The sequence below is a fragment of the Mesoplodon bidens genome (assembly GCF_964165515.1).
Source record: "Mesoplodon bidens genome assembly, contig: HAP1_SCAFFOLD_302, whole genome shotgun sequence".
Classification (NCBI taxonomy): domain Eukaryota; kingdom Metazoa; phylum Chordata; class Mammalia; order Artiodactyla; family Ziphiidae; genus Mesoplodon; species Mesoplodon bidens.
Window position 1 is genome coordinate 258,595 of NW_027671335.1, and position 27,698 is coordinate 286,292.

The following is a 27,698-nucleotide window of genomic DNA, read 5'->3' on the forward strand; positions in this document are numbered from 1 at the left end:
CACCCGCCCTGGTGGCCAGCAGGCCCGGGGAAGCGGCCCCGGCCCCCGCTCCCACTCCCGCCCCCGGCCATGGCGAAACGGCGGAGGGGGGCCTTCATCCGGAGGGAGCTGTGGAGAGCCACACCGGCGGACAGGTGGCGGCGCCGGGGCAGGGAGCCGGAGGGGGCGGCCAGGTGCAGGTCGAGGGGCTCGCGGGCCGCACGGACGGCACCCGGGCCCGCGGCGGAGTCTGGGTCCGGGTCAGCCACCCCGGGAGCGTCTGGGGTGCGGCCGCCTTTCAGGGCCGCCTTCTGGCCGCATAGAGCGCCCCCTCTGGCGCGCTGTGGTGGGAGGGGCCGGAGGAAGTGGGGCCTGCAGCGGTGCCCGTCGGGGGGGCGGAGCTGGCGGCCACCGCCACGGGCGACTAAAGGAGAAGGCGGAGCCGCAGCGGGAGGCAAAATGCCTATGGCACCCGGTGTTCCCAGGCGGTCTCCCATCCAAGTACTAACCGGGCCCGACCCTGCTTAGCTTCCGAGATCAGACGAGATCGGGCGCGTTCAGGGTGGTATGGCCGTAGACGGGGGCGGGGGATCATTTGAAGGGGGTCTTGAAAGGTAGGAGTTCCACAGTGGCGACAGGGCATTCTGTGCAGAGGAAACAAGACAGACAAAGATCTCTATCCATTGACCTTGCTCTATTTTCTTCCAGCATTTAGCACCATCTGAAATTATATTTTTGTCTAGCTTCTCGTTGTTTATTTTCTGTCTCCCCCATGCACTCTAATTCTCCGAGTGCAGGAAGCAGGTCTATCCTATGTGCCCAAAAGAATTCCTGGCACATGGTGGGTGCACAGTACATATTTGTAGCATGGATGAATCAGTAGGCAGTCCAAGCAAAAGGGAGAGAACGGGATTTGATGAGATCTATAAGTACTTATGTGGTTTCATTTCAACCTCACAATTCTCCTTCCTAAGAAAGATGTCATTATCTCCGTCTTACAAATAAGGAAACTGAGGTAAGACAAAGGCAAGCAACTTGACAAAGGTCACACACCCAGTAAAAGGTAAAGCTGGCATTGAAGCCTAAGCTAGCAGGTTCCAAAGTCTGGACTGTACCACAGGAAGAGGCTAACAAAGGCCTGAACTAAGTAAAGCCGTGGGAAGGGAGTCAGAGAGAAGAGTTCATGCTTAAGAGTTGCTGGGCTTAATAAAATGGACCAGACGTGGCCACAGACTGAAAGAATCCCCTGCAGATTCATCTCCATCTGAGCCGCTAGTCCTGACCTCCTTCTCAATCTCATGGGGATGACAGAAAAAACATGCAGCATTGGCCGCTAACTAGCTGTTTAACTTTGGAAGCCTTAGATATCTAATTTCTCCAAGCATGTTTCCCCCACATGAAAAAAATGGTGACAGATACTAGGTTTACGGTTGTTATGAGATGATGCAGATGAAGCACCCAGGACAGTTCCTGGCCCATAGTAGGTGTTCAATAAATATTAACTTACTTCTCTTTCCCCATGGCCTCCTGCTATCTTTTGGTCTGGGAAATACTATTCCCAAGAGGAGGACCAAAGAGGGAGGAAGTGTTAGGAGGGCATCTGCTCTGGGGCAGGTATGGAAATGGATAGTCTCAAGAAGGTAGTGAGTGACAAGCCAGGCCTGGAAGAGGTGGGTGGATAAGAGGCTAGGAAAGTACCCAGCAGTTTTCTCTATGAGGAAAACTCTGACCCCCCCCCCCCTATAATGAAGGTTCAGACAAGCAACCAGAATTCCAAGTCATGTGCCCAGTCTTTTCTCTGCACAAAAGGTGTAGCCAGAGCTTGGTGAAGGGGAAGCAGGGGACCATTTGACTTGGGCCTCATACGTACAAATTTGGTTGGATTCCCAAAGGAAGTTATTCATCAAGTTATTATAATTTGGGGTGTTTAAAATGTTAATTTTTAACAGTTATCTGTGAGTTTAATTATGGATTGCACCTAGTAGTGATTTTCCATTTCTTAAAACATAATGTACACTGCTCTATACAAACTGTTTCCTGAAATAAACATGTTATTTGTGGACTCATTTTTAAAAGGGGTTAACTTATAAACAATTAAATTATACCACAAGTTTTTGTAACTGTCTTTGAATTTTCACATTTCCTATGTGTTGGAATTGTTTCAAAAAGAAGAAGAAGAGAAAAAGAGGCTTGGGTTTCTGGGTCTCTTCAGCTCAAGAGGGCACAGGGCAGTGGCAGCCCAGAGGCAGCCAGAGGGGAGGTGAAGAGCCTGTTACTGAGCTTGTTTACAGCACCACCTGGTGTTTATAACTCATTAAAATGTCACACTTCCTTGTCCTTAAGCCCTGGAATTTGCTGAGTAAAATCCCCACAGCTATTTTCTGAAGCCCTCTCTCTCAAAATTTCTTTTTCACTCACTTAAAAAGAATAAGGCTTATAGACAAGAATAACCCAAAACAGAAGTTGATGCCCCACGACTTTCCTTTGTTTTCTTTTAGCTTTGTGCTGTGGGACGGAAGGTCTGTATGTAATACTAGTTCAGACTGACTGAGCAGTGACTATGTGCCAAGCAGTTCTAAGTACCCTGCATGGATTAAGTAACTTAATTATTATAACAACTCTAGAGACAGGTATTACTATTACCATAAGCCCATTTTACAGATGTGGCTGCTGAGACACAGAGAGTTAAAGGAATTTCATAAAAATCACTAGAAAGTAGCAAAGCAAAGATTTGAACCCAGGCCTGAAGCCTTGCTTCAGTGTCCATGATTTTAAACACTGTTATGCTGCTTTTCCGTGTAGGTGCATGTTTCAAGAAAAGGTATCTTCTTAATTTTTATTTGGCCTGATATTAAGAATTTAATTTCCCTGGGTAAAGCTCGATGGACCAAGGATAAACAGAGCAGCAAACAAGTTAAAAATATGCCTTCAATAATCATCTGCTATATGAGGCATTAAGCTTCTCAGAAGCCTAGACCGCCCTTTAGAATGTCATACAATCCAGAAGGATGGCATACAAAACAACTTAGTGTTTGTTTATAACAAGGCTACCACCACCAAGAAAGCATTATAATCCTCTGTCTTTTTAAGAGTTCAACAATTTCAGATCTCTCCTTTTAAAGGGGTAGTAATAATAATGGCTACAATCTATTGAGTGCTTTTTTGTTTTTGTTTTAGAGAAGCATCAACTAGTGAAAAACAATGTGGGTTTGGGGGAATCATACTACCTGGGTTCAGATCCTGTTATTTTTTTTAATGAATTTTTATTGGCATATAGTTGCTTTACAATGTTGTGTTAGTATCTGCTGTACAGCAAAGTGAATTGGCTATACATGTACATATATCTCCTTTTTTGGATTTTCTTCCCATTTAGGTCACCACACAGCAATGAGTAGAGTTCCTTGTGCTATACAGTATGTTCTCATTAGTTATCTATTTTATACATAGTATTAATAGTGTATATATGTCCAATGGAATATTACTCAGCCATAAAAAGAAACGAAACTGAGTTATTTGTAGTGAGGTGGATGGACCTAGAGACTCATACAGAGTGAAGTAAGTCAGAAAGAGTAAAACAAATACCGTATGCTAACACATATATATGGAATCTAGAAAAAAAATTTTTTTAAATGGTTCTGAAGAACCTAGGGGCAGGACAGGAATAAAGACACAGGCATAGAGAATGGACTTGAGGACATGGGGAGGGGGAAGGGTAAGCTGGGATGAAGTGAGAGAGTGGCATGGACATATATACACTACCAAGTGTAAAACAGATAGCTAGTGGGAAGCAGCCGCATAGCACAGGGACATCAGCTCGGTGCTTCGAGACCACCTAGAGGGGTGGGATAGGGAGGGTGGGAGGGAGACGCAAGAGGGAGGAGCTATGGGGATATATGTATACATACAGCTGATTCACTTTGTTATACAGCAGAAACTAACACACCATTGTAAAGCAATTATACTCCAATAAAGATGTTTAAAAAAGTATTAAAAAAATAGTGTATATATGTCAATCCCAATCTCCCAATTCATCCCACCACCACCCCTTCTCCCTTGGAACCATACATTTGTTCTCTACATCCGTGTCTCTATTTCTGCTTTGCACATAAGATCATCTATACCATTTTTCTAGATTCCACATATGTTAATATATATTTGTTTTTCTCTTTCTGACTTACTTCACTCTGTATGATAGTCCTGTTTTTATTTTTAACATCTTTATTGGAGTACAATTGCTTTACAATGTTGTTAGTTTCTGCTGTATGACAAAGTGAATTAGCTATTCATATACATATATCCCCATATCCCCTCCCTCTTGCTTCTCCCTCCCACCCCTCTAGGTGGTCACGACGCACTGAGCTGATCTCCCTCTCAGAGACAACCTATAGGCGACTCAGGGGTCAAGCAGCAGATTGGACCACAAGACCTCTAAGTTGCTGCCAAACTGGGGATCTGGACCCATTTCCTAGTTTTGCTTTGAAATACACCTGAAGAAATGAAAAACAGGTGGTCGCCAACTTTCAGAGAATTGAAGTCTGTTTTCTTGCCAGTTATTTTTCTGCCACCATCAGTTTCCATAAACCCTATGAGGAGACATATGTCCTCCCTCATTCTTACAGATCCAGTTGGGTTGGAGATGACGGAAGTGATGGCACAAAGCCAGACACGTCTTAGCGCTCACTCCGCACTGTCACCAAATGGCCAGGCGTCAACCTTGAAGCACAGTCTCTATGCTGGTTCCTGCAGAGACAAGAAGAAAGAAGAAAGAATAGGCAGAGCCTTTGGACTTCAGGACTTGTGATCCCATTTTTGTCCTCTGTAGCCGTTAGGACTTGGCAATACAGCCTGAGGCCAACAATACTGCCTGGCCTCAGTGGCTGAAACAAATGAGGGATTTAGGTTTTCACAGAAAAGTGTGAAGAGAGACCATGCAGAGCTGGGATGCAGCTTCAGGATATGACCTGAGAGCCAGGCTCCTTCTGCCCTTTGGCTCCACCATCACTTCTGTGTTGCAGGCAGGAAAAAGGGAAGAACAAGAGGAAAAAGTGGTGTTCCTACCAGTTTCAAAGAGCTCTCCTAAGAGTCTGCCCCAGGGTTAGTGCTCTTTTCCCTGGCCACACCCTACCGCAAGGGGGACTGGGCACTTTGTCACCCAATAAAATCCAGGGTCCTCTTACTAGGGAAGTAGGAGGCGAGTACAGGGCAAACAACAGCAGTCTCTTCTACTTTCTCTCATGTCCCTCTGTCAGGATAGTGGAGATTGTACCCCGCTTTCTAAAGATGAGAAAGCTGAGAGGTGGCCAGGAGGACCTGCACAGAGCCACAGTGGGTTGGTGGTAATGTTGGTGTCAGCACCCAGCTCAGGGCCGGTTTTGAAAAATGATGAACACAAAAGGCAGAAATCCATGAACCTCTGTGGGCAAACAGCAGCTGTGAGCCCAGGGCCATCTCTGTGGGGAGTCAAACTGACAGATGAGAGGGGCTGCAGGGTGCAGTGAGAATGAGGGCTGCAGGACACAGGGCTCCATGTCATTCCCTGGGTTGGCAAGAGCTAGACAGCTTTGGCCTTGGCTCAGTTGGGAGAACAGATGGGCAGGAATTCGGCACAGCTTCCAAATCAGCCAAGCAGCAAAGACTGCCTTCTTTGCCCTTGTCAGCTGAGGCTACAGCTCCCACCAGTCCCAGCCAGCTGCAGAGGCCCAAGCCTGAAGACCATGACAACTTGGCCCGGCCTGTGCCATGCCCCGCCCACTGTGGGAGCCAGGAGGACAAGCAAGTGCAGGTGTTCCACCCAGCAGTGAGGGTGACACCTAGGTGGAGCTGCCCACCAGGTTCAGATTTCTCTGTGCAGGGCGAGCAAGCCTTGTAGCAATCCAGTCTCAGCCCTGACTCCTTTGGCGCATAGGACTCTTAACTATTGAGACAGCCAGCCCGTTTGATTGACGTCCAGACCTCTGTTCTTTCTCATGCTCTCACCTCCCACAGGAATGGTGGCAACGTGGCCAGAGGTGAAAGGCAAATCCAGGAATTATACCGAAATGCAAGCAATGCAGAGAGAACTCCTTCCCACATCTGAAGAAAGGAGGGTCCTCACAGAAACAAGGCAATCGATGAGGGGATAGGAACGCGTGTTCAGCTCAGAAACAGGACATAAAATACATAGAATTTTACTGCAGCTCTGGCTAGAGCATATGGTATAAGAGGAAGAAATACAAGTCTTTAGAAAGAAATGCACCTTGTGCTGTCAGCTAGACGTGGTAGGTTCATTCTCTCTTTCTCCCTCCAAAGACTACATGAATCTTGGATTATCTGTGTATCTACTCCCAATTCACTGACTCTGGTATTAAAAGCAGACTGAAATTTGTTTAGAATTCTACTTAGCTAGAAAAGTTCTTTTTTTGAATGAGACTGAAATTTGTTTAGAATTGTTTAGCTAGAAAAGCCAGAAAAGCTTTTTGTGAATGGTGCAAGGATGACTACCATGACTCCTTTAAAGAGAGAAGCTGGGAAAGAGATGGGAAGGAGAGGCCGGGCCGGCTGTGAGGGCCCCACCCCCAGGAGGATGCTCCCTGAAAGCAGCAGTCTGTGCAGTGCCCACCACACCCCTCCTCCGTGAGGCTCTGGCGCCCTGCAGCCACCTGCAGGTTACACGATGAGGCTCTTCCAATGAGTATAAAGAACCCCCAACCCTGCTCCCTTACCCCAGGACTTCTATAATCTTGAGACCCTAGACTCATCAAAGCTACACTCTGCAGCCTGAAGATCTGTCCACACAGCCAAGGGAAGGCTGGGCAGGAGGCAGCCAGCAGGCTCTCACACCACCTGCCTCCCCTCCTTCCTCAGTGGCTCCCACGAGGGCACAATCAGGGCGGGGAGGCTTCATGAGCCCCCCTTGGCCCTCTGGGATGTGAGGAGTCAGCAGGGATTCATACCCATCCTGCCGGGACCATCTGCACTCAATTATAAGCCCTTTGGAAGCCAGCAGAGGGCTGTTAAGCTGCCGCTGGTTCTCTATGATTAGCTAGTTCTTGTCTTTTGAATACTGCATATGGTGCAGCCAGCTGCAGAAAGCATTCATGACTCAAAGCTTTTTTCCCCTCAAAGAGAAAAGTGCTAAGTTGTTATTACTATGGGAAGAAAAAAAAAAGTTTAAAACTCTTACTTTCTGGTTAAGTTCCTCTTCCTACCTTAAAATTCTACCTCTTCCCAGGATTGGGACCATTCCTTTGTCTGTTTTCTACCAGCACTATATAGGTACTTGCTTGCTGAAGATGAGCCTTGCTAAGAAATATCAAGATTGTGTATAATTCCAGCTCAGGTGTTGTTATCCGTGGTCCAGTAGACCCTCTTCTCTCCCTTATTTTGTGTGAGAGACCTGACGTTAAGGCATGCTTTTGATGAAACCACTCCAAAAAGTCAACTCTTTGCAATCAACTCAGGAGCCAGCGCCACTGCTGAGGCTTACCTTCTTTCCCAGGTGCTGAGCCAGGAACAGAAGCAATACTGCTTGGTTCGCACTTGAAACCCTCAGTGTTCTCTGTAGGCGAGAAGCAGTTAGCTGGCTACAAGCTAGCATTAAAATCAGTAGGGATGCTTAAAAAAAAAACATGTATTTCTGGGGCTATACATAGACTTGAAATCCAGGCTCACATGTGAGTGGAGGTCCAGAGAAGATGGAGATTTGAGAGTCTTGTGAATAGTGATAATGAAAGCCATGAATTAGCTACAATTCACAGGGAAAAGAATATGGAAATAGAAGATGGGGGTAATCAGAGTCCCTTCTTCCTCATATCTCTGAACTAGGCAAATAACTCGTTTCTTTTCTCATAATACACAGGCTCTATGGTAAACACAGCACAAATATGCCAATAACCACAGGGCACTCTATGGATAAGACAATTCTTTGTAGAGTGGATACATGTATAACTGATTTGCTTTGCTGTACACCTGAAACTAATGCAACATTGTAAATCAACTATACTCCATTTTAAAAATATATATTTAAGAAAATGTTCTTTGTACCATGAGTTTGGCTGGCTTAAGCCTATAAATTTGCAAAACTTTAGGAACCCATCTATATATGGAATGAATAGTTCTACTCTCCATGTTGAGAGACAAATAAAAATGCCTATTTAAATATCTAGCAGGAAAAGTACCCCAAAAGTGATTTCACTTTTTTTTTTTTTGATGAGCAATTTTAAGCATGTCCAAGAGGAAGAAAATCTGTACCAATATGGGTTGTTCCACTGAGCCTAATGGGAGCCACATGTCTATCTGACAAGGGAGTTACAAGTTTGGAAAGGGAGAAAACAAAAGGAACCCTGTGTTGTTAGTCTGAAATTGGAGGTAAGGTATAAATTCATGGTTTTCAATATATGGATACAGAAATAAATTTAGATGTCATGGGCACATAGGTATGTGTATACATATACACACATGCAGATATTCCCAAACTCTGACCACTGAGATGGCCTGGGACCAGTGGCTCCACAACAGTACTGGGTACACTTAGCACTCAAATCTTCGCTTTAAGATAATTTTCCACTAAAGCAAGCAGGGCTGGAATAGGGAAAGTACAAGACAAACTTGGAATGTCTTATAGTGTCAGAAAATAAAGAAATGCCCAAGTTAAAGGGGGATGTGTCAAGACGACACAGGAGCCAGCTTGAAGGTGTTCCTGCTGGCCACATCTGAGACCATTTAAGCATCTAAAGGAATAACGATAATAACCAATTACAACCCACTGAATAAAAACTGAAGAATCCATACTTGTAATATTAATATAAATTAATAAAGGGGGAATAAGTGATTCTATAGTGGAAAAGTCTGGCAAGCACCACCTTAAACAAGTGGTCAGTTAGTGTCATAACGATGGGACAGGTGGAAATCATGCACCGCTTGAAGAGATGCAGCGAGGAAGACGCAGCATTGCTTCTATGCTGCTCCTGCCAAAGATGCATAAACTAAACCTAACCTAACCTAATCTGACAGGAAACACCACCCAAAGTAACTGGCCTGTAATCTTCTAAAGTGTCAACGTCCATTACTCAGCCATGAAAAGAAATGAAATTGAATTATTTGTAGTGAGGTGGATGGACATAGAGACTGTCATACAGAGTGAAGTAAGTCAGAGAAAAATACCGTATGCTAATGCATATATATGGAATCTGAAAAAAAAAAGGTTCTGAAGAACCTAGGGGCAGGCTAGGTAGACGGAGGCATAGAGAATGGACTTGAGGACACGGGGAGGGGGAAGGATAAGCTGGGATGAAGTGAGAGAGTACCATGGATTTATAATACACTACCAAGTGTAAAATAGATAGCTAGTGGGAAGCAGCCGCATAGCACAGGGAGATCAGCTCGGTGCTTTGTGACCACCTAGACGGGTGGGATAGGGAAGGTGGGAGGGAGACGCAAGAGGGAGGAGATACGGGGATATATGTATAGCTGATTCACTTTGTTATAAAGCAGAAACACACCATTGTAAAGCCATTATACTCCAATAAAGATGTTTAAAAATTTTTTTTAATTTAAAAATTAAAAAAAAGGTCAAGAAAGCCAAGAAAAAGCTGAGGTACCATTCAGAATAAAGGCCACTACAGAGATATGACAACTCAAAGCAGTATGTAACTCTGAACTGCATCCTTTTGCTATAAAGGTTATTATTGGGACATTTGGCAAAATCTGAATGGGGCCCAAGGATTAGTGGCAATTTCCTGATTTGACGGTTGTTTTGAGGTTACATAGAAAAATGTCCTTGTTTACATGAAATACATACTAAATTCAGGAGTGATTTTTAGGAGTGACAGGCCCAGCAACTTGGCAATTTATTTTCAGATGATTCAGGTTCTGAATTGGTAATTTTTCTGTCTGAGAATAGTTCAATTTTTTTTTTTTTTTGGCCACGCTGTGCAGCTTGCAGGATCTTTGTTCCCTGACCAGGAACTGAAACTGGGCCTCGGCAGTGAAAGCGCCGAGCCCAAACCACTGGACCGCCAGGGAACTCCCTAAAAATGTTTTTAAAAGTGTAACTTCTTTTCCTTTTTATGTTATATGACTTAAAAAATGACTATAGCAATGAAGACAGTGGTGTTGACGATGAATTTGCGACATCAAGAATTTCATAAAATTATTTCTTGAAATAAGGTAGAAATTCATGTTATTTTATATAATGTGACTTTTAAGTATATATTTTCATTAAAACATTTAGGAGTTAAAAAAAGATCAGTGAACGAATGTGCTCTTCTAGGTTGAATTAAAATAGAATATTTAAGGTTTAAAAAAGTTTGGCTGGGGAAAAATAACAGTTTTGCAAAACCTTTGCGATCCAAAACTAAGATGATATTCAACAGCAAGAAGTATTCCAATTTCTCATAACCAGTTCTCACAAGCAAAGAAATGCATGCTTCACTTTAAGAAGGTGTCAAATAGAAACAGGCAAATCTGAAAGAGTTCACCAAGTGTAATAAATTAGAGGTGAAATCACAACAAAAGAATTTATGGTGTACAAAAAAATTCACAAGTAGAAGATTCCTTCTATCAACTTCTCAGAGTTCCATGAGCTCTCCCCTGACCTCTGAAAGATGGGTTTTACCAAAATCTGGTTTACACGGAACTTTTCAGGTATATATGGTCTGAAAAGAAAGGAGTATCTGCTAAGAACCTGCCTGGTGCTCCTTCCTTGTTGCAGCCCTTCTTTGTGTAAGTGATCAGAATCAGGTCCAAGAGACACAGAATCAAGCATGACATATCACACCAAACACCATTTCCTGTCCAACCAATTCTCATCTCTCTCCAGTAATGAAAAGGTGGACGTTCTTCTTGGACTGCAGCATCTGTGCAGCCTGCTCCACCCCGACCACAGCAGACAGCCTCTGGGCATCGTACTTGGAGTAGGGGACAGTGCAGGTCCAGGCAGCTTCCTCTCCTCTGGTGGTGGCTTGCAGCATGTTACAGACTTCACTGTAGAAGTGGGGATATGTTGGCAGTTCATAGAAAATTAGGTTCCTGATGCCTTTTATTGTGTATCTGTTAGAAGGAGAAAGAGAGGCTATGTCTACATGAGAAAGTTTATGGAAAAGCCACCGAAGAGTTTTACAGGGACATAGTCACTCTCGCTGTTTCATGCAAGGAGAAAGACCATGGCACAAATAACACACAGACCAAAAGTTACTCTAATTTGAGCTGGAGGGGCTCATTTTTTGTGACAGTGTATTTGAATTCCTAATGTTTGGCTTAAGATAATGATAAAATGAATTTGCACTTCTTGAGCCTAATCTGAGCAGACTGAGGTAGGGTGGGGAAGAATAGTAGACAAGGATTAGAAATCTGTCGCAGAAAATTTGAAAAGCAGGCATTTCCAATTTAACATTATCCTAATTATAATCAGGCAAAACAGTGTTCTGTAATGGAGCTGAGGTCAGACCAGACCCAGTACATAAAATAAACAGCATAAACTGTAAATGCACTCCCATTAGTCTTTTCTTGTCATTCTGTAGACATGTTAACTCCATGGCAGATGTCCCAAGTTCACCCATTTACAAAATCCTGCCCGAGGACCCATTAGGCATTATGGGAAGGCAATTAATTTCAACAGCTTCCTCGCTTCTTTCCCTGCTGCACAGGGCTGCATGGTGTGGGGGGTTGCAGACCCTAGGGACGCGCCTTACGGTTCGGGTTGAGGTCAATCATTCCCTCTTGGGCTCCATGACCAAAGATTTTATACGTTGACAAGTTTCTGATTTTTCCTGTTAAGACTCTCATACAGGGCTGATGTCAGACTCCCTCGGGAATTTTATTTTATTCATGGACGGTAAGTTTTCCTTGTCTTTTTATCCCTTGGCTCATCCTGATCTCTCTGGAGACCCTCCTCTCCCAAAATATAACTGCAGTCCATTACTTGGATCAGCTTTCCACATCCTCTTTCCATAAAGGAATTTTAATGGCTAATGATGTTGAAAAAACACAGTTCTGCCTCAGTAGTTATCAAAACAGACACAGAGTTCCATTTCTGCTTAGTATGTAGAAAACTCAAGAGAATACTGCTCCCATGCTAACAAGAAAAAGATAATCTACAACAGTGTTCCTTTTCCTGAGCCTAGACAGCTGATGTCACAGGGCAACCAAGTGAACTGATTCAACGGTGCCCTGGTGTGTGTTTAACAACTGATTCTCAGTGGGGGAGGATAGGTGCTGATTTGAAGCATTTGCCAATTTCTGTGGTGTAAATACTCCATTTCAAGCTACCAGTGTCATGTTGCTGAACTTGGAACTGGGAAGAGATGTGCAACCATACCTTAAGAGCTGGTATGAGCCAGCTTCAGCCCATCACTGACTGAATTCCAAAGAGTGACACGATGGTCTGAAGAAAGACAGGACATATGAACCACTTCACCTTCGGCAGAGCACAGTGGGGAAGAGGGCAGCTGCTAAGAAAGTGGGTAGGAAGAAAAAAGCTACACTTTTAACAAGTTCTTAAAGGGCAATTATGGGCTTGCATGACAGTTCAGAATCCCTGGGATTCCCGGACACTCCTTTACTTCACAGTCATGATGGCTTTTCCAAAGGTCTCCACTGGGAGCCCTGGAAAGACTGGACGCAAGGCAGAAGACCTGAGAGACCCCGATGGTGGTGCAGACATGAAAACTCACTCTCTTCCCAGAGCCATGTTGTATATGAAGCTAAAGCCTGAAGCCAGTGAGGGGGCAAAGGTCAACTGCCAGGGTGGAGTCAGAAGCAGCAAAACTGTGTGCCCTAAGGGAGGAGCATTAACCCCTCACCCCATCCCTCCCCACCACAGGACTTACATCCAGTAGAAAGAGCAGTCTGGGGAAAGGGGAAAGGGCATGAAGACTGGGGAAAGGGCGTGAAGCCTGTTCAGCCCAAGATCCTGCACTGATGTAAGCAGATGTTTGCCACCACTGCAGAGATGCAGGGAACTCTTTCCCACCAAGACCCCTCGTAGAACAAGGCAGAGGCTGGCCACCATGGAGGGTGGTGCAGAAGCCCTGAGAAAGCGCCAGCTCCAAAGCCCAGGATGGACAGAACCTGCCTGCATCTGAGCTGGACCAGGAGGAGAACAACTGCCCCACTTCAAGCCTTAGGGGAGGAGCGAGCAGGAGCAGCCTGCTACTGGGGGAGGGGCCGGAGCATGGGAGAGGCTCTCCCTCGGCACAGGGGTGCAGGGCATGGTGAAAGCTGAGAGGGGAGCAGGACACTGAGACAAGGCCCTCCAGCACTGGGCCCCACAGTGGGCCACTGTCTGCTGGAGGAACTGGCAGTTTGTGGTAACTAGAAGGCAACGACGGTAACAACCAAATCCTAACTAGATTCACAACTGCCACGCTAGTGGCCTGACAGAAGAGGCGTCCAGGCCAGCTACTTACTCAGGCACTACGTTCAACTGACAATTACAAAAAACACAGAAAAGCAAGAAGAAGACATTAAAACCATGAGGTATCATTTTGACTATCAAGTCACTGGAAAAAAGGAGAATTTACAGAAATATTTACAGAATTTACAGAAATAGGCTAATGGAGTATAAATTATTGTGAGTGTGTATTTCACCGGGGAGGGGAGAAGATGGGAGTGGCAACACACAGCAAATTTTAAACTGGGTACAGCTTTTGAACAAATAAGTTTTCCTTTCCAAATTTATCCTAAGGAAATGCCTAGGCAACTATGCCATCAACTACGCATATGGATGCTCTTGGCATTATTGTATATAATAACAGAAAACAACAAATCAATATGCCCATTAAAAGGAAACTGGGTTAATTATATACCCATACAATGTAACACTATGCAACCATTAAAAAGGATGCTATACACACCTTAAAAGATTACTTATAATTACACAGAAAAGGTATTTTTACAATGTAAAATGTAATGTACAATGTACAATGTAAAGATTTAGCAGACCTACCTTGACCTACCTTACATTTAGTATCACCAAAAACGGGACAAACTGACACCCTGGGCCTCTTGAGGAGATGCAGGGGGAAGTACACAATATCCTCTATGTAGAATTCTTACTAAAATAATGTTTAAATCTTTGGTCCCCGAACTCTAATGCTCACTGAATCACCTATTTGTTTTTTAAACATACCTGTAATTGGTCCCCATCCCCAAACACCATGATTTAATTGATACTGGGGTATGACCAGGGCATTCAGATTTTTAAAAGCTCCCCAAGGGGATTCTAATATGTAGCAAAGTTTGGGAACACTGATCTAAATAATAAGAAAACAGCCAAATCCAGATGTGGGACATTCTACAGGAAACTGGACTGGACTCTTCAAAACATATCAGTATCACAGCAAGAAACAAAGGCAGAGACTTATTCTAGATCAGGGTTTCTTAACCCTGGCACTACTGCCATTTTAAGCCAGGTAATTCTTTGTTGTAAGGGCTGTCCTGTGCACTGTAGGACGTCTAGCAGCACCCAGGCCTTGACCCGCTTGAACCACTAGACCACTAGAATAACCCTCCAACTGTACCAACCAAAAATGTCTCCAGATATTTCCAAATGTCCCTTGGGGAGCAAAACTGCTCCTGCTTGAGAACTGCTAAAATAGACTAAAGAAACATGTCACGCAAATGCAATGTAGGATTCTTAACTAAATCCTGGATTGGGGTGGGGGGGGTGGTGAGAAACAGCTGTAATAGTCATTTTGGGAACAACTAGGAAAATTTGCATACAGACTAAATACTAGATGGTATTACTGCAGTAATGTCAAGTGGTATGTTAATGGTGTTGTGGTTAGATAAAAGAATGTTGTTTTTAAGCTCTACAGGCTGAAAGATTTAGGAGTTAAGTGTCATGAAGCCTCCCATAATTTACTCTCAAATGGTTCAGGAAGAAAAAATAAGAGATGTGAGTGGAAAGAGAGAAGGAGAGACAGAGAATGTGGGTGCATGAGAATGTGGCAAAATGCTAACAGCTGGTGAAGCCTAAGTGGAAGGAGTTAGAGATGTTCACTGGGATAGTCTTACAATGTCTTTTGAAATGAAATCTTCCCAAATAGAAAGTTGGAGCGGGGGCAGGATATAGTAGAACTATATATATATATAAACTAAAAAATACATCCATAACATACAAGTATATACCAAAATGCTAACTTATTTAAGCTTTTTTTCAATAAGCACATAAAACATTCAAGATAAAAGAAAAAAAAATCCAAATGTGTACACTGTGATCCCAATGTTGGTGTCGTTTTTAAAATGCCTGTGTCTGTGTGTGTGTGCACGTGCACATGTTTTTTACATCAAAGAGACAGGAAAGAAATACACCAAAATGGGTGTTTATATCAGTAAGATGACAGGTGATCCCATTTTTTTAACCTAGATTTTCTAGGTTCTCTACAATAATTGTGTAATACTCTTATAATGAGAGTATTTTTAAAGCAAAATAAAACAACAAAACCAATTCCAATAGGTATTATATTTAAAACCCAAGAAAATCTCTCTTAGTACCAATTCGTGCACAGTAGAGACTAGGCATCTCCTGGAAATAAGAGCACGTGACCAGAACCTCTTCAGAGGGGCAGTTAGTAACAATTCCCATGGTCTTCTGCACCTCTTCCCCTGCCTTCCTCCTCTCCTGTATGTGCTTTGGGTCTTCGGTGACCCCTACAAATATGGCGTAACACTGTGACAGGACCCAAAACTAAGGACATTCCCGATGTCTATGTTACCTGACAACTGTTAAAGATAAATGAGGCAACCACAACTGACTTGCAAGGCTGGCTCCTGCATACAGTCTATAAAGACGAGGTCTGTTACTTCTATAACTGGGGTTCTCCCTGGGGCAGGGAGCACTCAGAAACACCCCACTAGCGTTTCCCACCTCCAGAAATCCTACCTCCAGAGTTTCTGATTGCCCCCTGCTTAAGAATCCTTCCTGTGCTAACCCACTGATGATGCTCAGAGAAAGAACTGTGAACTGTCCTCCCCTCAGGAGGGCCATCATGACCAAATGCCCATCCCATCCTAAGATTCTACTGGTTTCATCCCCCCAAAGAAAACAAATCCTCAGGATGAAAGTTTTTTGCTAGCTCACAAATGAACTGCAATATGTCTAACACGGCCTACTTCCATAGAGAATATAAATACAGAATTTTAAAGCTGGATACTAAAGTGTAAAATACATGTACTTTTCCCAAGGTCAAATGAAAAAATCAAATCACAAAGACACTGCAGATCAAAATACCCATCATCACCTTGGTGACCTCTCAAGCAAAAAAATCTATAGCTGGGAACCTTGAGATAATTGGCAGTTGCAGATTATCTCCATTCAACTTAAACACCCACTAACCTGGTCCAGGGTACAAAGCTAATGGCACGTGTTCGGTTTGTCTTTATAGTGACTTTGGGGACAAAACAGTTTGGTCAATAAATGAACAGTGTAAGACAGAAGACTGTCCTGCCTACTTAAGAGAAAGGGCTCCTTTGACATCATGCCCTCTCCTTGAAAAGCTGCTACTTGAGAGCAGTCCTCATCCCAGCTTAGTTCACACTTGCTACAGACAATCACGCTGGGAAGTTTTCCAATCCATCCACTTCATTTAAAGGACTTGCTTTGACGTATCAAGCTTTTGGAAAACTAAGGGCTCTTTAGACCTGCTGAGTGCAAACTCCCCCAAAATACCATTTCCAACATGAATGAAAACAACAACTCACTGGAACAAAGCAAATAATGATGCCAGCAAGAAGCAAACCCTGAAGCCCTTAAATATTCACCTCTAAGCCCCTCACCTTTTGCTTCTCCTAAACTTCAAGGAGCCCCTTAGTCCTGGTTCTCCTTGGTGCAGAAGTGTGTGTGCACTGCCTCAGGACAAATGAGAGCTTTCTGAACACTGACCCTGTACTCAACTTCCATCTCCACAGACCACACAGTCCCCAGGTGTTTCATCTGTGCTTCTACGACAGGTTCCTCCCTTTCCTGTATTCAGTTGAGAGCTGCTCAGCTCTGTAATGTCCTTCTTGAGGGGTATACCCACAGCTACAGGAGGTACCCTAAGTATGGACCCACTCCAGATCTATGTACAGGTTATGCTGTAGTCACTCATTCGTTTCTACCACCTTTTCCAACAATGCCCATTTTGAAAGAAAACCAACCAACCAATCAACAAAAGTCTGTCCAGCCCCCCAAACTCTGGCTTGTCTGCAGGAGGTGAAGCAAGGGAGGACCTTATAACACAGCAAAGCCCACCATGCACTTGGAAGCAGACCCTCCAGAGAGGACACTTGAAACCTGGCCCTATTTTACCTTTTGTAGAAATGGAAGCGCTCTGTGAGGAGCAGGAACTGCTTCTCTCCTTGAAGGAAGAAGCGTCTGGCCCTGGAGACACCAGACTTCTGGGTGTACTCGCAGATATGAGTGAAGTTCAGTTCCTCCTTCTTGAGGTAATTTCGGAGACGCACGAAGTCAAAGTAGGAGGGGACATAGATAAGCGTGTGAGACATGACTGCATCACGATACTGAGGCAAAATCTTGTTGACGAAAAAGTCAAACCTGATTCGGAAAGGCGAAGGGCAGAGTCAGTGGTCTAGAGGTGAGCCATAGTGTCACTGCCAACTGCATGACCCTGGGCAAGTCACAATCTCCTTCTACCTCCCCTAAGAGGCCAATTTGGCCTACCTCATTGCAAAGAGATTCTGTAGGGATAAAACTTGTTAAGCGCATCAAAAAGTAAGTGCCAACACTATTCATCATAAAGAATAGATGTGATGCTGGTATATCCCAGAGAATTATTCTAGGAAGTACGTAACTGTATCATTCATTCATTCAGTTGTCAGTCAGTCAGTCAACAAATAATTACTGAACACCTACCACGTGTTAAGCACCATTCTGCTACCATGGGTCCCCTGACTAAACACAAGGAGAAGACGGGGAAATTACATAGAGAATTAGGAAAACAGTTCTTGCCCTGAAGGGCTTAGAATTAAGTTGTTGACATGAGGCATTAAAAAATTAATGTAATTAAAAAATGCCACAGTCTAGGGGAAAGTACCCTTGATTTACTAACCCTGGCACTATTGGAACTAGGACAACACACCATTTCTCTGGCCTTCAGTGTCCTCCTCTGTCAATGGCATGATTGGATTCAGTTATCTCATTTCATTTCGTAAATGGTAACTAAGAAAGCCAACGTGGAATACAATTCTAAATTTGAATGCCCAAGTAAAATCCCTCTCTGTGACCCCCAGGGATCCAATGGGACAGGGGAGGGTACCTGGCATCAATCACTGAAGCTAGGTTTTCAGGTTCCATCCTCGGGAAGACATGTGGGAGCTGCACCAGGACATGACTGATGCAGCCTGTCATCGGGACGTTCCTCACAGCCACCTGCCAGGTGTCAGTGAGAACATTAGGAAGTGAGCTATCCCCATTGTTGACCAAATGCTGTCCTCTCCTTCTGCCTCATGACCCAAACAATACACAATACTTCATGAAAATTCAGAGAAAGAAGGAGAGAACCCACCTGGCCTTGCACATTGACGCAGTACTTGTTGAACACAGAGTTGATCTGGGCATCCTGCAGGGCCCCAAACAGCAGCGTCTGACGATAGTACTTGGACCGATTATTGAGGTTCCACATGCGCACTCGAGAAAAGTCCACCCCATGTGAGTCCAAGGGCAGTAGGTTCATGTGGCTCATCAAATGCTTTGAGCAGAAGTAATACTCCATTAATACTTATTGAACACTTACCTGCTGGGCGTTGCTAACCTCTCTATAAGCCCATCATCTTATTTAACCCCATGAAGTAGATACTATCATCTCCCAAATTACAGCAAGAAAACAGGCTCAGATGGGTGAGTGACTTGCCCAGAGTCAAGCGAACAAGAAGAAAAGCTCAAACTGGCCACCTTGTGGATCTCTCAAAAAGGATCAAGATGCGACCTATACAGAGTATTTCTTTTCAAGGAAATTCTGAAATGCCACTCTGGTCACTCTGTAAGCAACTCAGTTCCAGACTTGGACAAGAAGGGAAATGACACGGAAAACAGAGCTGCTGTCCTTCCATGACTTGGTTCCCAAAACGTTAGAAAATTCCCTGAGTGACTACATGTGCCTTTTGCTCAAAATAAAGATGACTCAACCATCGACATGCCTGTTCTATTTTAATCATATTTTTACCTTGTAATGTATATTGAAGGGTCACAAGTACCATAAGTTTATTCCCTACTTTATAAATAAGTACTCCCCTTTATCTGTCCCAAACTTACTCCAAGTCCTGGGGTTGTAGAAAAGGTAAATGCTCACATGCCTTATAAAAATAAACCTATAGTTCTGTGATGAGGATTGTTCCAAAGCACAATCCTAAACCCCAAAACATTGCAGAGTATGTTGAGAGGGAGAAAAAAAATTATAGTACAAATTACAGTAGGGGGACAAAAACATCTTACGTTTCTCTGTAAAACATCACAAATTAAGAAATCATGAGCAATGTTTTCCCATCTCCACTGAAGACCAAACAAAAGAGAACGAGCATAAATAGGAGGAACTATTTTAGATAAAAACATTCCTGGTGAGGAGGGATTTCAGTCAGTCAACCAACCAACCAACCAACCAACCAACCAACCACACTAAACTGGTCTATTACTAGAAGCAACTTTTAAGGGGAAGAAATCTTTTCTGGAGATTTGAAAATGTTGACAAGAATTTTAATCTTTCTGGATACTTTACTGACCAACTTGTGGGTAGAAGAGGGGACAACATTTCCCGTTTTCAAATTGGAAAATGTGGAATATTTCCATTTCCAAGCTGAGTTTTAATCTGGACTTTAATAACCATTTCAGACTCAAACCACTGAGCTTCTTGTCTCTAAATGTTAATGACCAGCATTACCAAGACATGCTCCCAGTTCTGCATCAGGTAAATGTCAGCTTGATCAATGATGAGAAGCTCAATACAAGACAAAAAGTCAAAATCTCTCTTCTTCTCTCCTTCTCCACCAATGATGGTCCTCAAGCCCAGGGGGGAGGCAATGAGGATGTCTGACGAATAGAAGGGGGCATAAAGTCAGATGCTTCTCTGCAGTATTGCCACCCCTATACACAAAACAGCCAAGCACACATCAGTTCATGAGTCACCACCAAGCCATTAGCTTCCACCCTCTCCAACTGCAGCCTCCCCTTGTACCTTCCACATCTTCCCCTTTGCATGTAATTGTGCTCAAACTGCTTTAATTATTAAAATCATCATCGTCATCATCATCATCCCTCCTTTGCATCTACGGTCCCTTCTAGCTCCCACCCTCTTCTTTTCCTTCACTGGCAAACCTTCCAAAAAATTATCTCTACTTTAAAATCCCCCACTGACTCCTTAATGTACTGCAATCTGCCTCTGAGTCTCAGGACACCACTGAAATGACTCTTGCCAAGGTCACCAACAGCTCTCAGTTACCAATTCAATGGCACTTTAGTGTTTCTTGTCACGAATGCATAAGCACACCCTCCTTGAAATGTTCTTTTCCTTACTGGTGGTTTCTATCACTTTAACACTTACTTCTATTACTGACCTGGTTCTTATCTATTTTTCCATATTCAAAGAGCTCTTCAACAAATCCCTGGATTCACCCACAAGTTCTCTTTCACTCTACATAAAGCTTTGGATAAATATATTCACTAATTATGGCTTTAACATTATCATCACAAAAATTTATATTTCCTGCCCACATCTCTTTCCTAAGCAACAAGTAGCAGTCTGTAAAGAGCCCAGATCATATGTGAAGGAGATTCACTTGCTAATCTTAAAGCATCTACCAGAGGGGCAGAAGTTGGCTGGGACTCTCTCTGGGGACAGAATGCTGGCAGATGCCATTTTTACAAATTCCCTCTACCTTGATGGCACTGGTGGGTGCCACTTTTTTGCACTCTCACTCTAAGTTGCTAACAGTGGTGGTGGGTGAGTACCCCCTACCCCACGGCCCTGCACTGCCTGTGTGCAGCACTGACAAACATGGACAACGAGCAGCCACGCCTACCCCATCTCATGCCACTCGCGGGACATGACCTGAGGCAACAATCGCATGTAGCCCACACAGGGGACACTCCTTGAGCACCAGGCTCAGGCAGATGGGGGTGGGACTGCATTTCTAGACTCCATGGGAGTGAAACAAACAGAGAGAGTTTATAAGATGACCAAGAACTAGGAAAAAGTTAAAAATACAGTTCATCTCCCACACAGGGCCACTCCTTCAAGACGGGGCAGTAACTGTTTTGCATAATACACAGAAACAAAGACGGAGAGTCAAGCAAAATGAGGAAGCAGAGGAACATGTTCCAAATGAAGGAACAAGATAAAACCCCAGAAAAAATATTTAATGAAACAGATGTAAGTGATTTATCCGATAAAGAATTCAAAGTCATAGTCCTAAAGATGCTCACCAAACTTGGAAGATGAATGAACGAACACAGTGAGAAACTCAAGAAAGAGACAGAATATAAGCAAGTTCTAAACAGAACTCACACAGCTGAAGATTATAATAATTGAACTGAAAAATACACTAGAGGGAATCAACAGCAGACTAGATGGTAGAAAAGAACAGATCAGTGACCTGGCAGACAAGGTAGCAGAAATCACCCCAACAGAACAGCAAAGAGAAAAAATATTTTTAAAATATGAGGACAGTTTAAGGGAACTGTGGGACAACATCAAGTGTACTATCATCGGTGTTAAGGGGTCGCAGAAGAAGAGAGAGAAAGGGGCACTAACACCCACATTATAGGGGTCCCAGAAGGAGGACAGAGAAAGAAAGGGGCAGAAAACTTATCTGAAGAAATAATGGCTAAAAATGTCCCTAACCTGGTGAAGGAAACAGACATTCAGGTCCAGCAAGAACCAAGAGTCCCAAACAAAATGAACCCAAGGAGATTCATACCAAGACACATTATAATTAATACGTTAAAAGTCAAAGGTAAAGAGGGAATCTTAAGCAGCAAGAGAAAAACAACTAATTACAGACAAGGGAATCCCCATAAGAATATCAGCTGATTTTTCATCAGAAACTTTGTGGTCCAGAAGGAGATGGCATGATATGTTCAAATATGCTGAAAGGAAAAAACTTCCAACAAAGAAGGAAGGAAATAATAGAAGTCAGATGAGAAATACTGAATAAATGAAATGGAGACAAAAAAAAAGATCAATGAAACTAAGAGCTGGTTCTGTGAAAAGATAAACAAAATTAACAAACCTTTAGTCAGACTCAATAAGAAAAAAAGAGAAGGGGCCCAAATAAAATCAGAAATGAAAGAGAACCTATAACTGACACTACAGAAATACAAAGTATCATAAGAGACTACTACGAACAATTATACACCAACAAGTCAGATAACCTAGAAGAAATACATAAATTCCGAGAAACACACAATCTTCTAAAACTGAATCATGAAGAAAAAATGTGAATAGATCAATTACTAGTAATGTGATTGAATCAGTAATCAAAAAGCTCCCCAAAAACAAAAGACCAGGACCAGAGAGCTTCATGGTGAATTCTACGAAATACTTAAAGAAGATTTAATACCTATCCTTCTCAAACATATTTCAAAAAACTGAAGAGGCGGAAACACTTCCAAACTCATTTTATGAGGCCAACATAACCCTGATACTGAAACACCACAAAAAAAGAAATGTACAGGCTACTATGCCTGATAAACACAGATGCAAAAATCCTTGACAAATTATTAGCAAACTGAATCCAACAATACATTAAAAGGACCATACACTATAATCAAGTAGAATTTATTCCAGGGATGCAAGGATGGGTTGACAAAGTGGGTATAGAGGGAACGTATCTCAACCTAGCAAAGGCATATACGATAAACCCACAGCTAACATCATATTCAGTGGTGAAAAGCTGAAAGCATTTCCTCTAAAATCAGGAAGAAGACAAGGATGCACACTTCTGCCACTTTTATTCAACATATTATTGGAAATCCTAGCCACAGCAACTAGGCAAGAAAAAGAAATAAAGGATACCCAAATTGGAAAGGAGGAAGTAAAACTGACTATTTGCAGATGACATGATACTTTATGGAGAAAACCCTAAAGACTCCACCAAAAAACTGTCAGAACTAATAAATAAATTTAGTAATGTTGCAGGATACAAAATTAACAAAAATCTGTTGTGTTTATATACATTAATAAGGAACTATTAGAAATTAAGAAAACAATCCATTTACAATAGCATCAAAAAGAATAAACTACCTAGAAAAAATCTAACCAAGAAGGTAAAAAACTTGTACTTGGAAAACTACAAGGTATTGATGAAAGAAATTAAAGATGACAGAAACATGAAAAAATACACCATGCTCATAGATGGGAAGACTTAGTACTGTTAAAATGTCCATACTGGACACCAAGGGGGGAAAGTGGGGGTGGGGGTGGGGGTGTGATGAATTGGGAGATTGGGACTGACATGTATATACTAATATGTATTAAATGGATAACTAATAAGAACCTGCTGTATAAAGAAATAAATAAAATTCAAAAACAAAGTCCATACTACCCAAAGAAATCTACAGATTTAATGCAATCCTTATCAAAATACCCATGACATTTTTCATAAAACTAGAATAATCCTAAAATTTGTACAGAGGATCCTGGGGATTTGTGCAAAGGATCCTGAATAGCCAAACTGATTATGAGAAAGAAGAACAAAGCTGAAGGTATAACACTCCCTGATTTTAAACTACACTACAAGTCTACAGTAATCAAAATTGTACGGTAATAGCACAAAAACAGACACAGATCAACAGAACAGAGAGCCCAGAAATAAATCCATATTTATATGGTCACTTCATCTATGACAAAGGAGACAAGAATATACAATGCAGAAAAGACAGTCTCATCAACAAATGGTGATGGGAAAACTAGACAGCTACATGCAAAAGAATGAAACTGGACCACTAGCTTACACCATCTACAAAAATCAACTCAAAATGGATTAAAGACTTGAACATAAGACCTGAAAACCACAGAACTCCCAGAAGAAAACATAGGCAGTAACTTCCCTGACAACAGTCTCAGCAATATTTTTTTGGATCTGACTCCACAGGCAAGGGCAATGAAACCAAAAATAAACAAATGGGACTACATCAAACTAAAAAGCTTGTGCACAGCGATGGAAACCATCAATGAAACAAAAAGGCAATCTACTGAATGGGAGAGGATATTTGCAAATCTAGTAAGGGGTTAAGATCCAAAATATATAAAGAACTCATGTAACTCATTATCAAAAAACCCCAAACAGGGCTTCCCTGGTGGCACAGTGGTTGAGAGTCCGCCTGCCGATGCAGGGGATATGGGTTCGTGCCCTGGTCCGGAAAGATCCCACGTGCCGCGGAGCGGCTAGGCCCATGAGCCATGGCCGCTGAGCCTGCGTGTCCGGAGCCTGCGCTCCGCAATGGGAGAGGCCAAAACAGTGAGAGGCCCGCGTACTGCAAAAAAAAAAAGAAAAACCGCAAAAAAAAACCCCCAAACAATCCAATTAAAAAATAGCAGAGGGGGCTTCCCTGGTGGCGCAGTGGTTGAGAATCCACCTGCCGATGCAGGAGACACGGGGTCGTGCCCCGGTCCGGGGGGATCCCACATGCCGTGGAGTGGCTGGGCACATGAGCCATGGCCGCTGAGCCTGCGCGTCCAGAGCCCGTGCTCTGCAACGGGAGAGGCCACAACAGTGAGAGGCCCGCGTACAGCAAAAAAAAAAAAAAAAAAGCAGAGGACCTGAATAGACATTTTTCCAAAGAAGTCGTACTGATAGCCAACAGTCAAATGTAGAGATGCTCAACATCAGTCATCAGGAAAATGCAAATCAAAATCACAATGAGAAATCAAAACTACAATGAGGTACCATCTCACACTGGTCAGAATGGCCATCATTAAAATGTCTACAAATAACAAATGCTGGAGAGGGTGTGGAGAGAAGGGAACCCTCCTACACTGTTGGTGGGAATGTAAGTTGGTGCAGTCACTATGGAAAACAGTATGGAGTTTCCTTGGAAAACTAAAAATATAATTACCATATGATCCAGCAATCCCACTCCTGGGCATATATCTGGACAAAACTATAATTCAAAAAGATACATGCACCCCTATGTTCACAGAAGCACTATTCACAATAGCCAAGACATGGAAACAACCTAAATGTCCATTGACAGATGAATGGATAAAGATGTGATACATATATACAATGGAATACTACTCAGTCATAAACATGAACAAAATAATGCCATTTGGCAGCAACATGGATGCAACTACAGATTATCATACTAAGAGGAGTCTGTCAAAGAGAAAGACAAATACCATATGATATCACGTATATATGAAATCTAAAATATGGCACAAATGAACCTATCTACAAAACAGAAACAGACTCACAGACCTGTGGTTGCCAAGGTCAGGGGTGGGGAAAGGGATGGACTGAGAGTCTGGGGTTAGTTGATGCAAACTATTACCTTTAGAATGGGTAAACAACAAGGTCCTACTGTATAGCACAGGGAACTATATCCAATCTCCTGGGATATGCCGTAATGCAAAAGAATATAAAAAAGGATGTATATATGTGTATAACTGAGTCACTGCCATACAGCAGAAATGAGCACAACATTGTAAATCAACTATACCTACTCCAATTAAAAAAAAAAAGAAGAATGTATCAGGTGGCTAGTAAGTGCTGTGATCAAAATGAAATAATATAAAATGATAGGCTGTGATTTTGGAGTTATAAATTCTTACAGCCACCATGTATTATAAGTTGCTATTAACCAAAGCACAGAGAGAAAAAAAACCACAATGAGATATCACCTCAAACCTGTCAGAATAGGTCTTATCCAAAAGACAAGAAATAACAAATGCTGGCAAAGATGTGGAGAAAAGGGAACCCGTGTGCATTGTTAGTGGAAATGTAAATTGGTGCGGCCACTATGGAAAACAGTATGGATGTTCTTCAAAAATTAAAAATAGAATCACCATACAATTGAGCAATTCAACTTCTGGGTGTTTATCCAAAGAAAAAACCCACTAATTCAAAAAGATATATGCACTCCTACGTTCAATGCAACATTTATAATAGCCAAAATATGGAATATGGAAGCAGCCTAAGTGTCCACAGATGACAAATGGATAAAGATGTGGTGGGTACACACACACACACACACACACACACACACACACACACACACACACACACACACACACACACACACACACACACACACACACACACACACACACACACACACACACACACACACACACACACACACACACACACACACACACACACACACACACACACACACACACACACACACACACACACACACACGAATATTACTCAGCCATAAATGAATGAAATCTTGCCATCTGCGACAACAAGGATAGACCTTGAGGGTATCACAGTAAGTGAAATAAGTCAGACAAAGACAAATATCCACAGCATGTGACTTCACTTATATGTGGAATCTAAAAAACAAAAAACCAGACGGATAGATACAGAGAACAGACTGGTGGTTGCCAGCAGGGAGGGCGGGGTTGGAGGGTGGGCAAAATGGATGGGGGAGATCAGGAGGTATAAAACTTCCAGTTATAAAGTGAACAGGTCACAGGGATCCAATGTATGCCATGGGGAATATAGTCAATAATATTGCATTAACTTTGTATGGTGACAAACGGTAACTTTACTTATTGTTGTGATAAGTTTGTAAGGTATATAGACATTGAATCACTATGTTGTACACCTGAAACTAATATGTCAATTATATATCAATTAAACAAAAGACTGATTTATCAGCTCCTTGTTGGCCGCCTGCATGTTTAAAACTAACCACAAGCTCTAATCCCCTTGCACTGCACACTCTGGCCATGCTAAAGCCTCTGAATCCTAAGTCATGCCGGTTTATTCACCCTGATGCCTCCACACTTGCCATTTCCTGTCTGAAACTTTTTCTTCCACTCTCATCGCTCCACTTTGTACCTGGCTAAATCTGACTCAGGTTTCAACTTAGTATGGATGGTACCTCCAACAGAAGGCCTTCCCTAACAGTCCTGAGCCCATTTTGAGTAAGGATATTTGCTTTAAATACTTTTAACTAGAACACCCACTATCCTCTAACAGTAAGACATCTCATCCCATACTGTCTGATTTGTCTTAAGGCTGGACTTGCTTAACAGTAACTTTTAATTCCATATCTCCAGCTTAACAGTGCCTGGCACATAGTAGATGCTTAATAAGTGGTAAATGGGCATACGTGACTAATAAATATTTTCCAGGAACTTTTTCAATGAACAAGCAACCAAGTACATGGGAGCTGAATGACAAACAAGCAAAAATGTGCAAAGCTGGGTGGGAGTCAGTAAGTCCAGAGTGGAGATAATTCAGGTGTGGGCACTCCACATGGCAGGCAGGAGGGAAGTCCATTACGTACAGATGCTCTAGTTTATTCATCTTCCCCAGACTGACCCACCCAGCCCCATCAGCTCCAACTCCCCCAAGAAGCCCTGTAGCATTGACTGTGAGCTACCAGCTATAGGCATGCTGAGACATTTGTTATAAACATGCAGGTGCCTTTCATACATGCCTTCACAGACACTCCATCCCATTAGCCAAGTATGTACCCCATTAGCCAAGGCAAGACTCTCCCCTGGCAGACGAGTGGTCTCAAATGCGTCCTGGTTCTGCTAGGAGGCTGAGACAGTGACCCTCTGAAAGAA

The 27,698-nt window shown here is 42.8% G+C and overlaps 1 protein-coding gene across 1 annotated transcript in view; it reads right to left on the reverse strand.

Annotated features, from left to right (window-relative positions):
• Nucleotides 1-9,486: 9,486 nt before the first annotated feature.
• LOC308611558 (U3 small nucleolar RNA-associated protein 25 homolog) overlaps nt 9,487-27,698 on the reverse strand; it is a 29,567-nt gene continuing 11,355 nt past the window's right edge. Inside the window, 6 exon segments of the mRNA XM_081260279.1 lie at nt 9,487-11,007; nt 17,249-17,494; nt 18,216-18,328; nt 18,465-18,647; nt 19,833-20,006; nt 20,010-20,035. Of these exon segments, the coding sequence (XP_081116405.1) occupies nt 10,764-11,007; nt 17,249-17,494; nt 18,216-18,328; nt 18,465-18,647; nt 19,833-20,006; nt 20,010-20,035 (986 nt within the window). The 3' untranslated portion in view covers nt 9,487-10,763.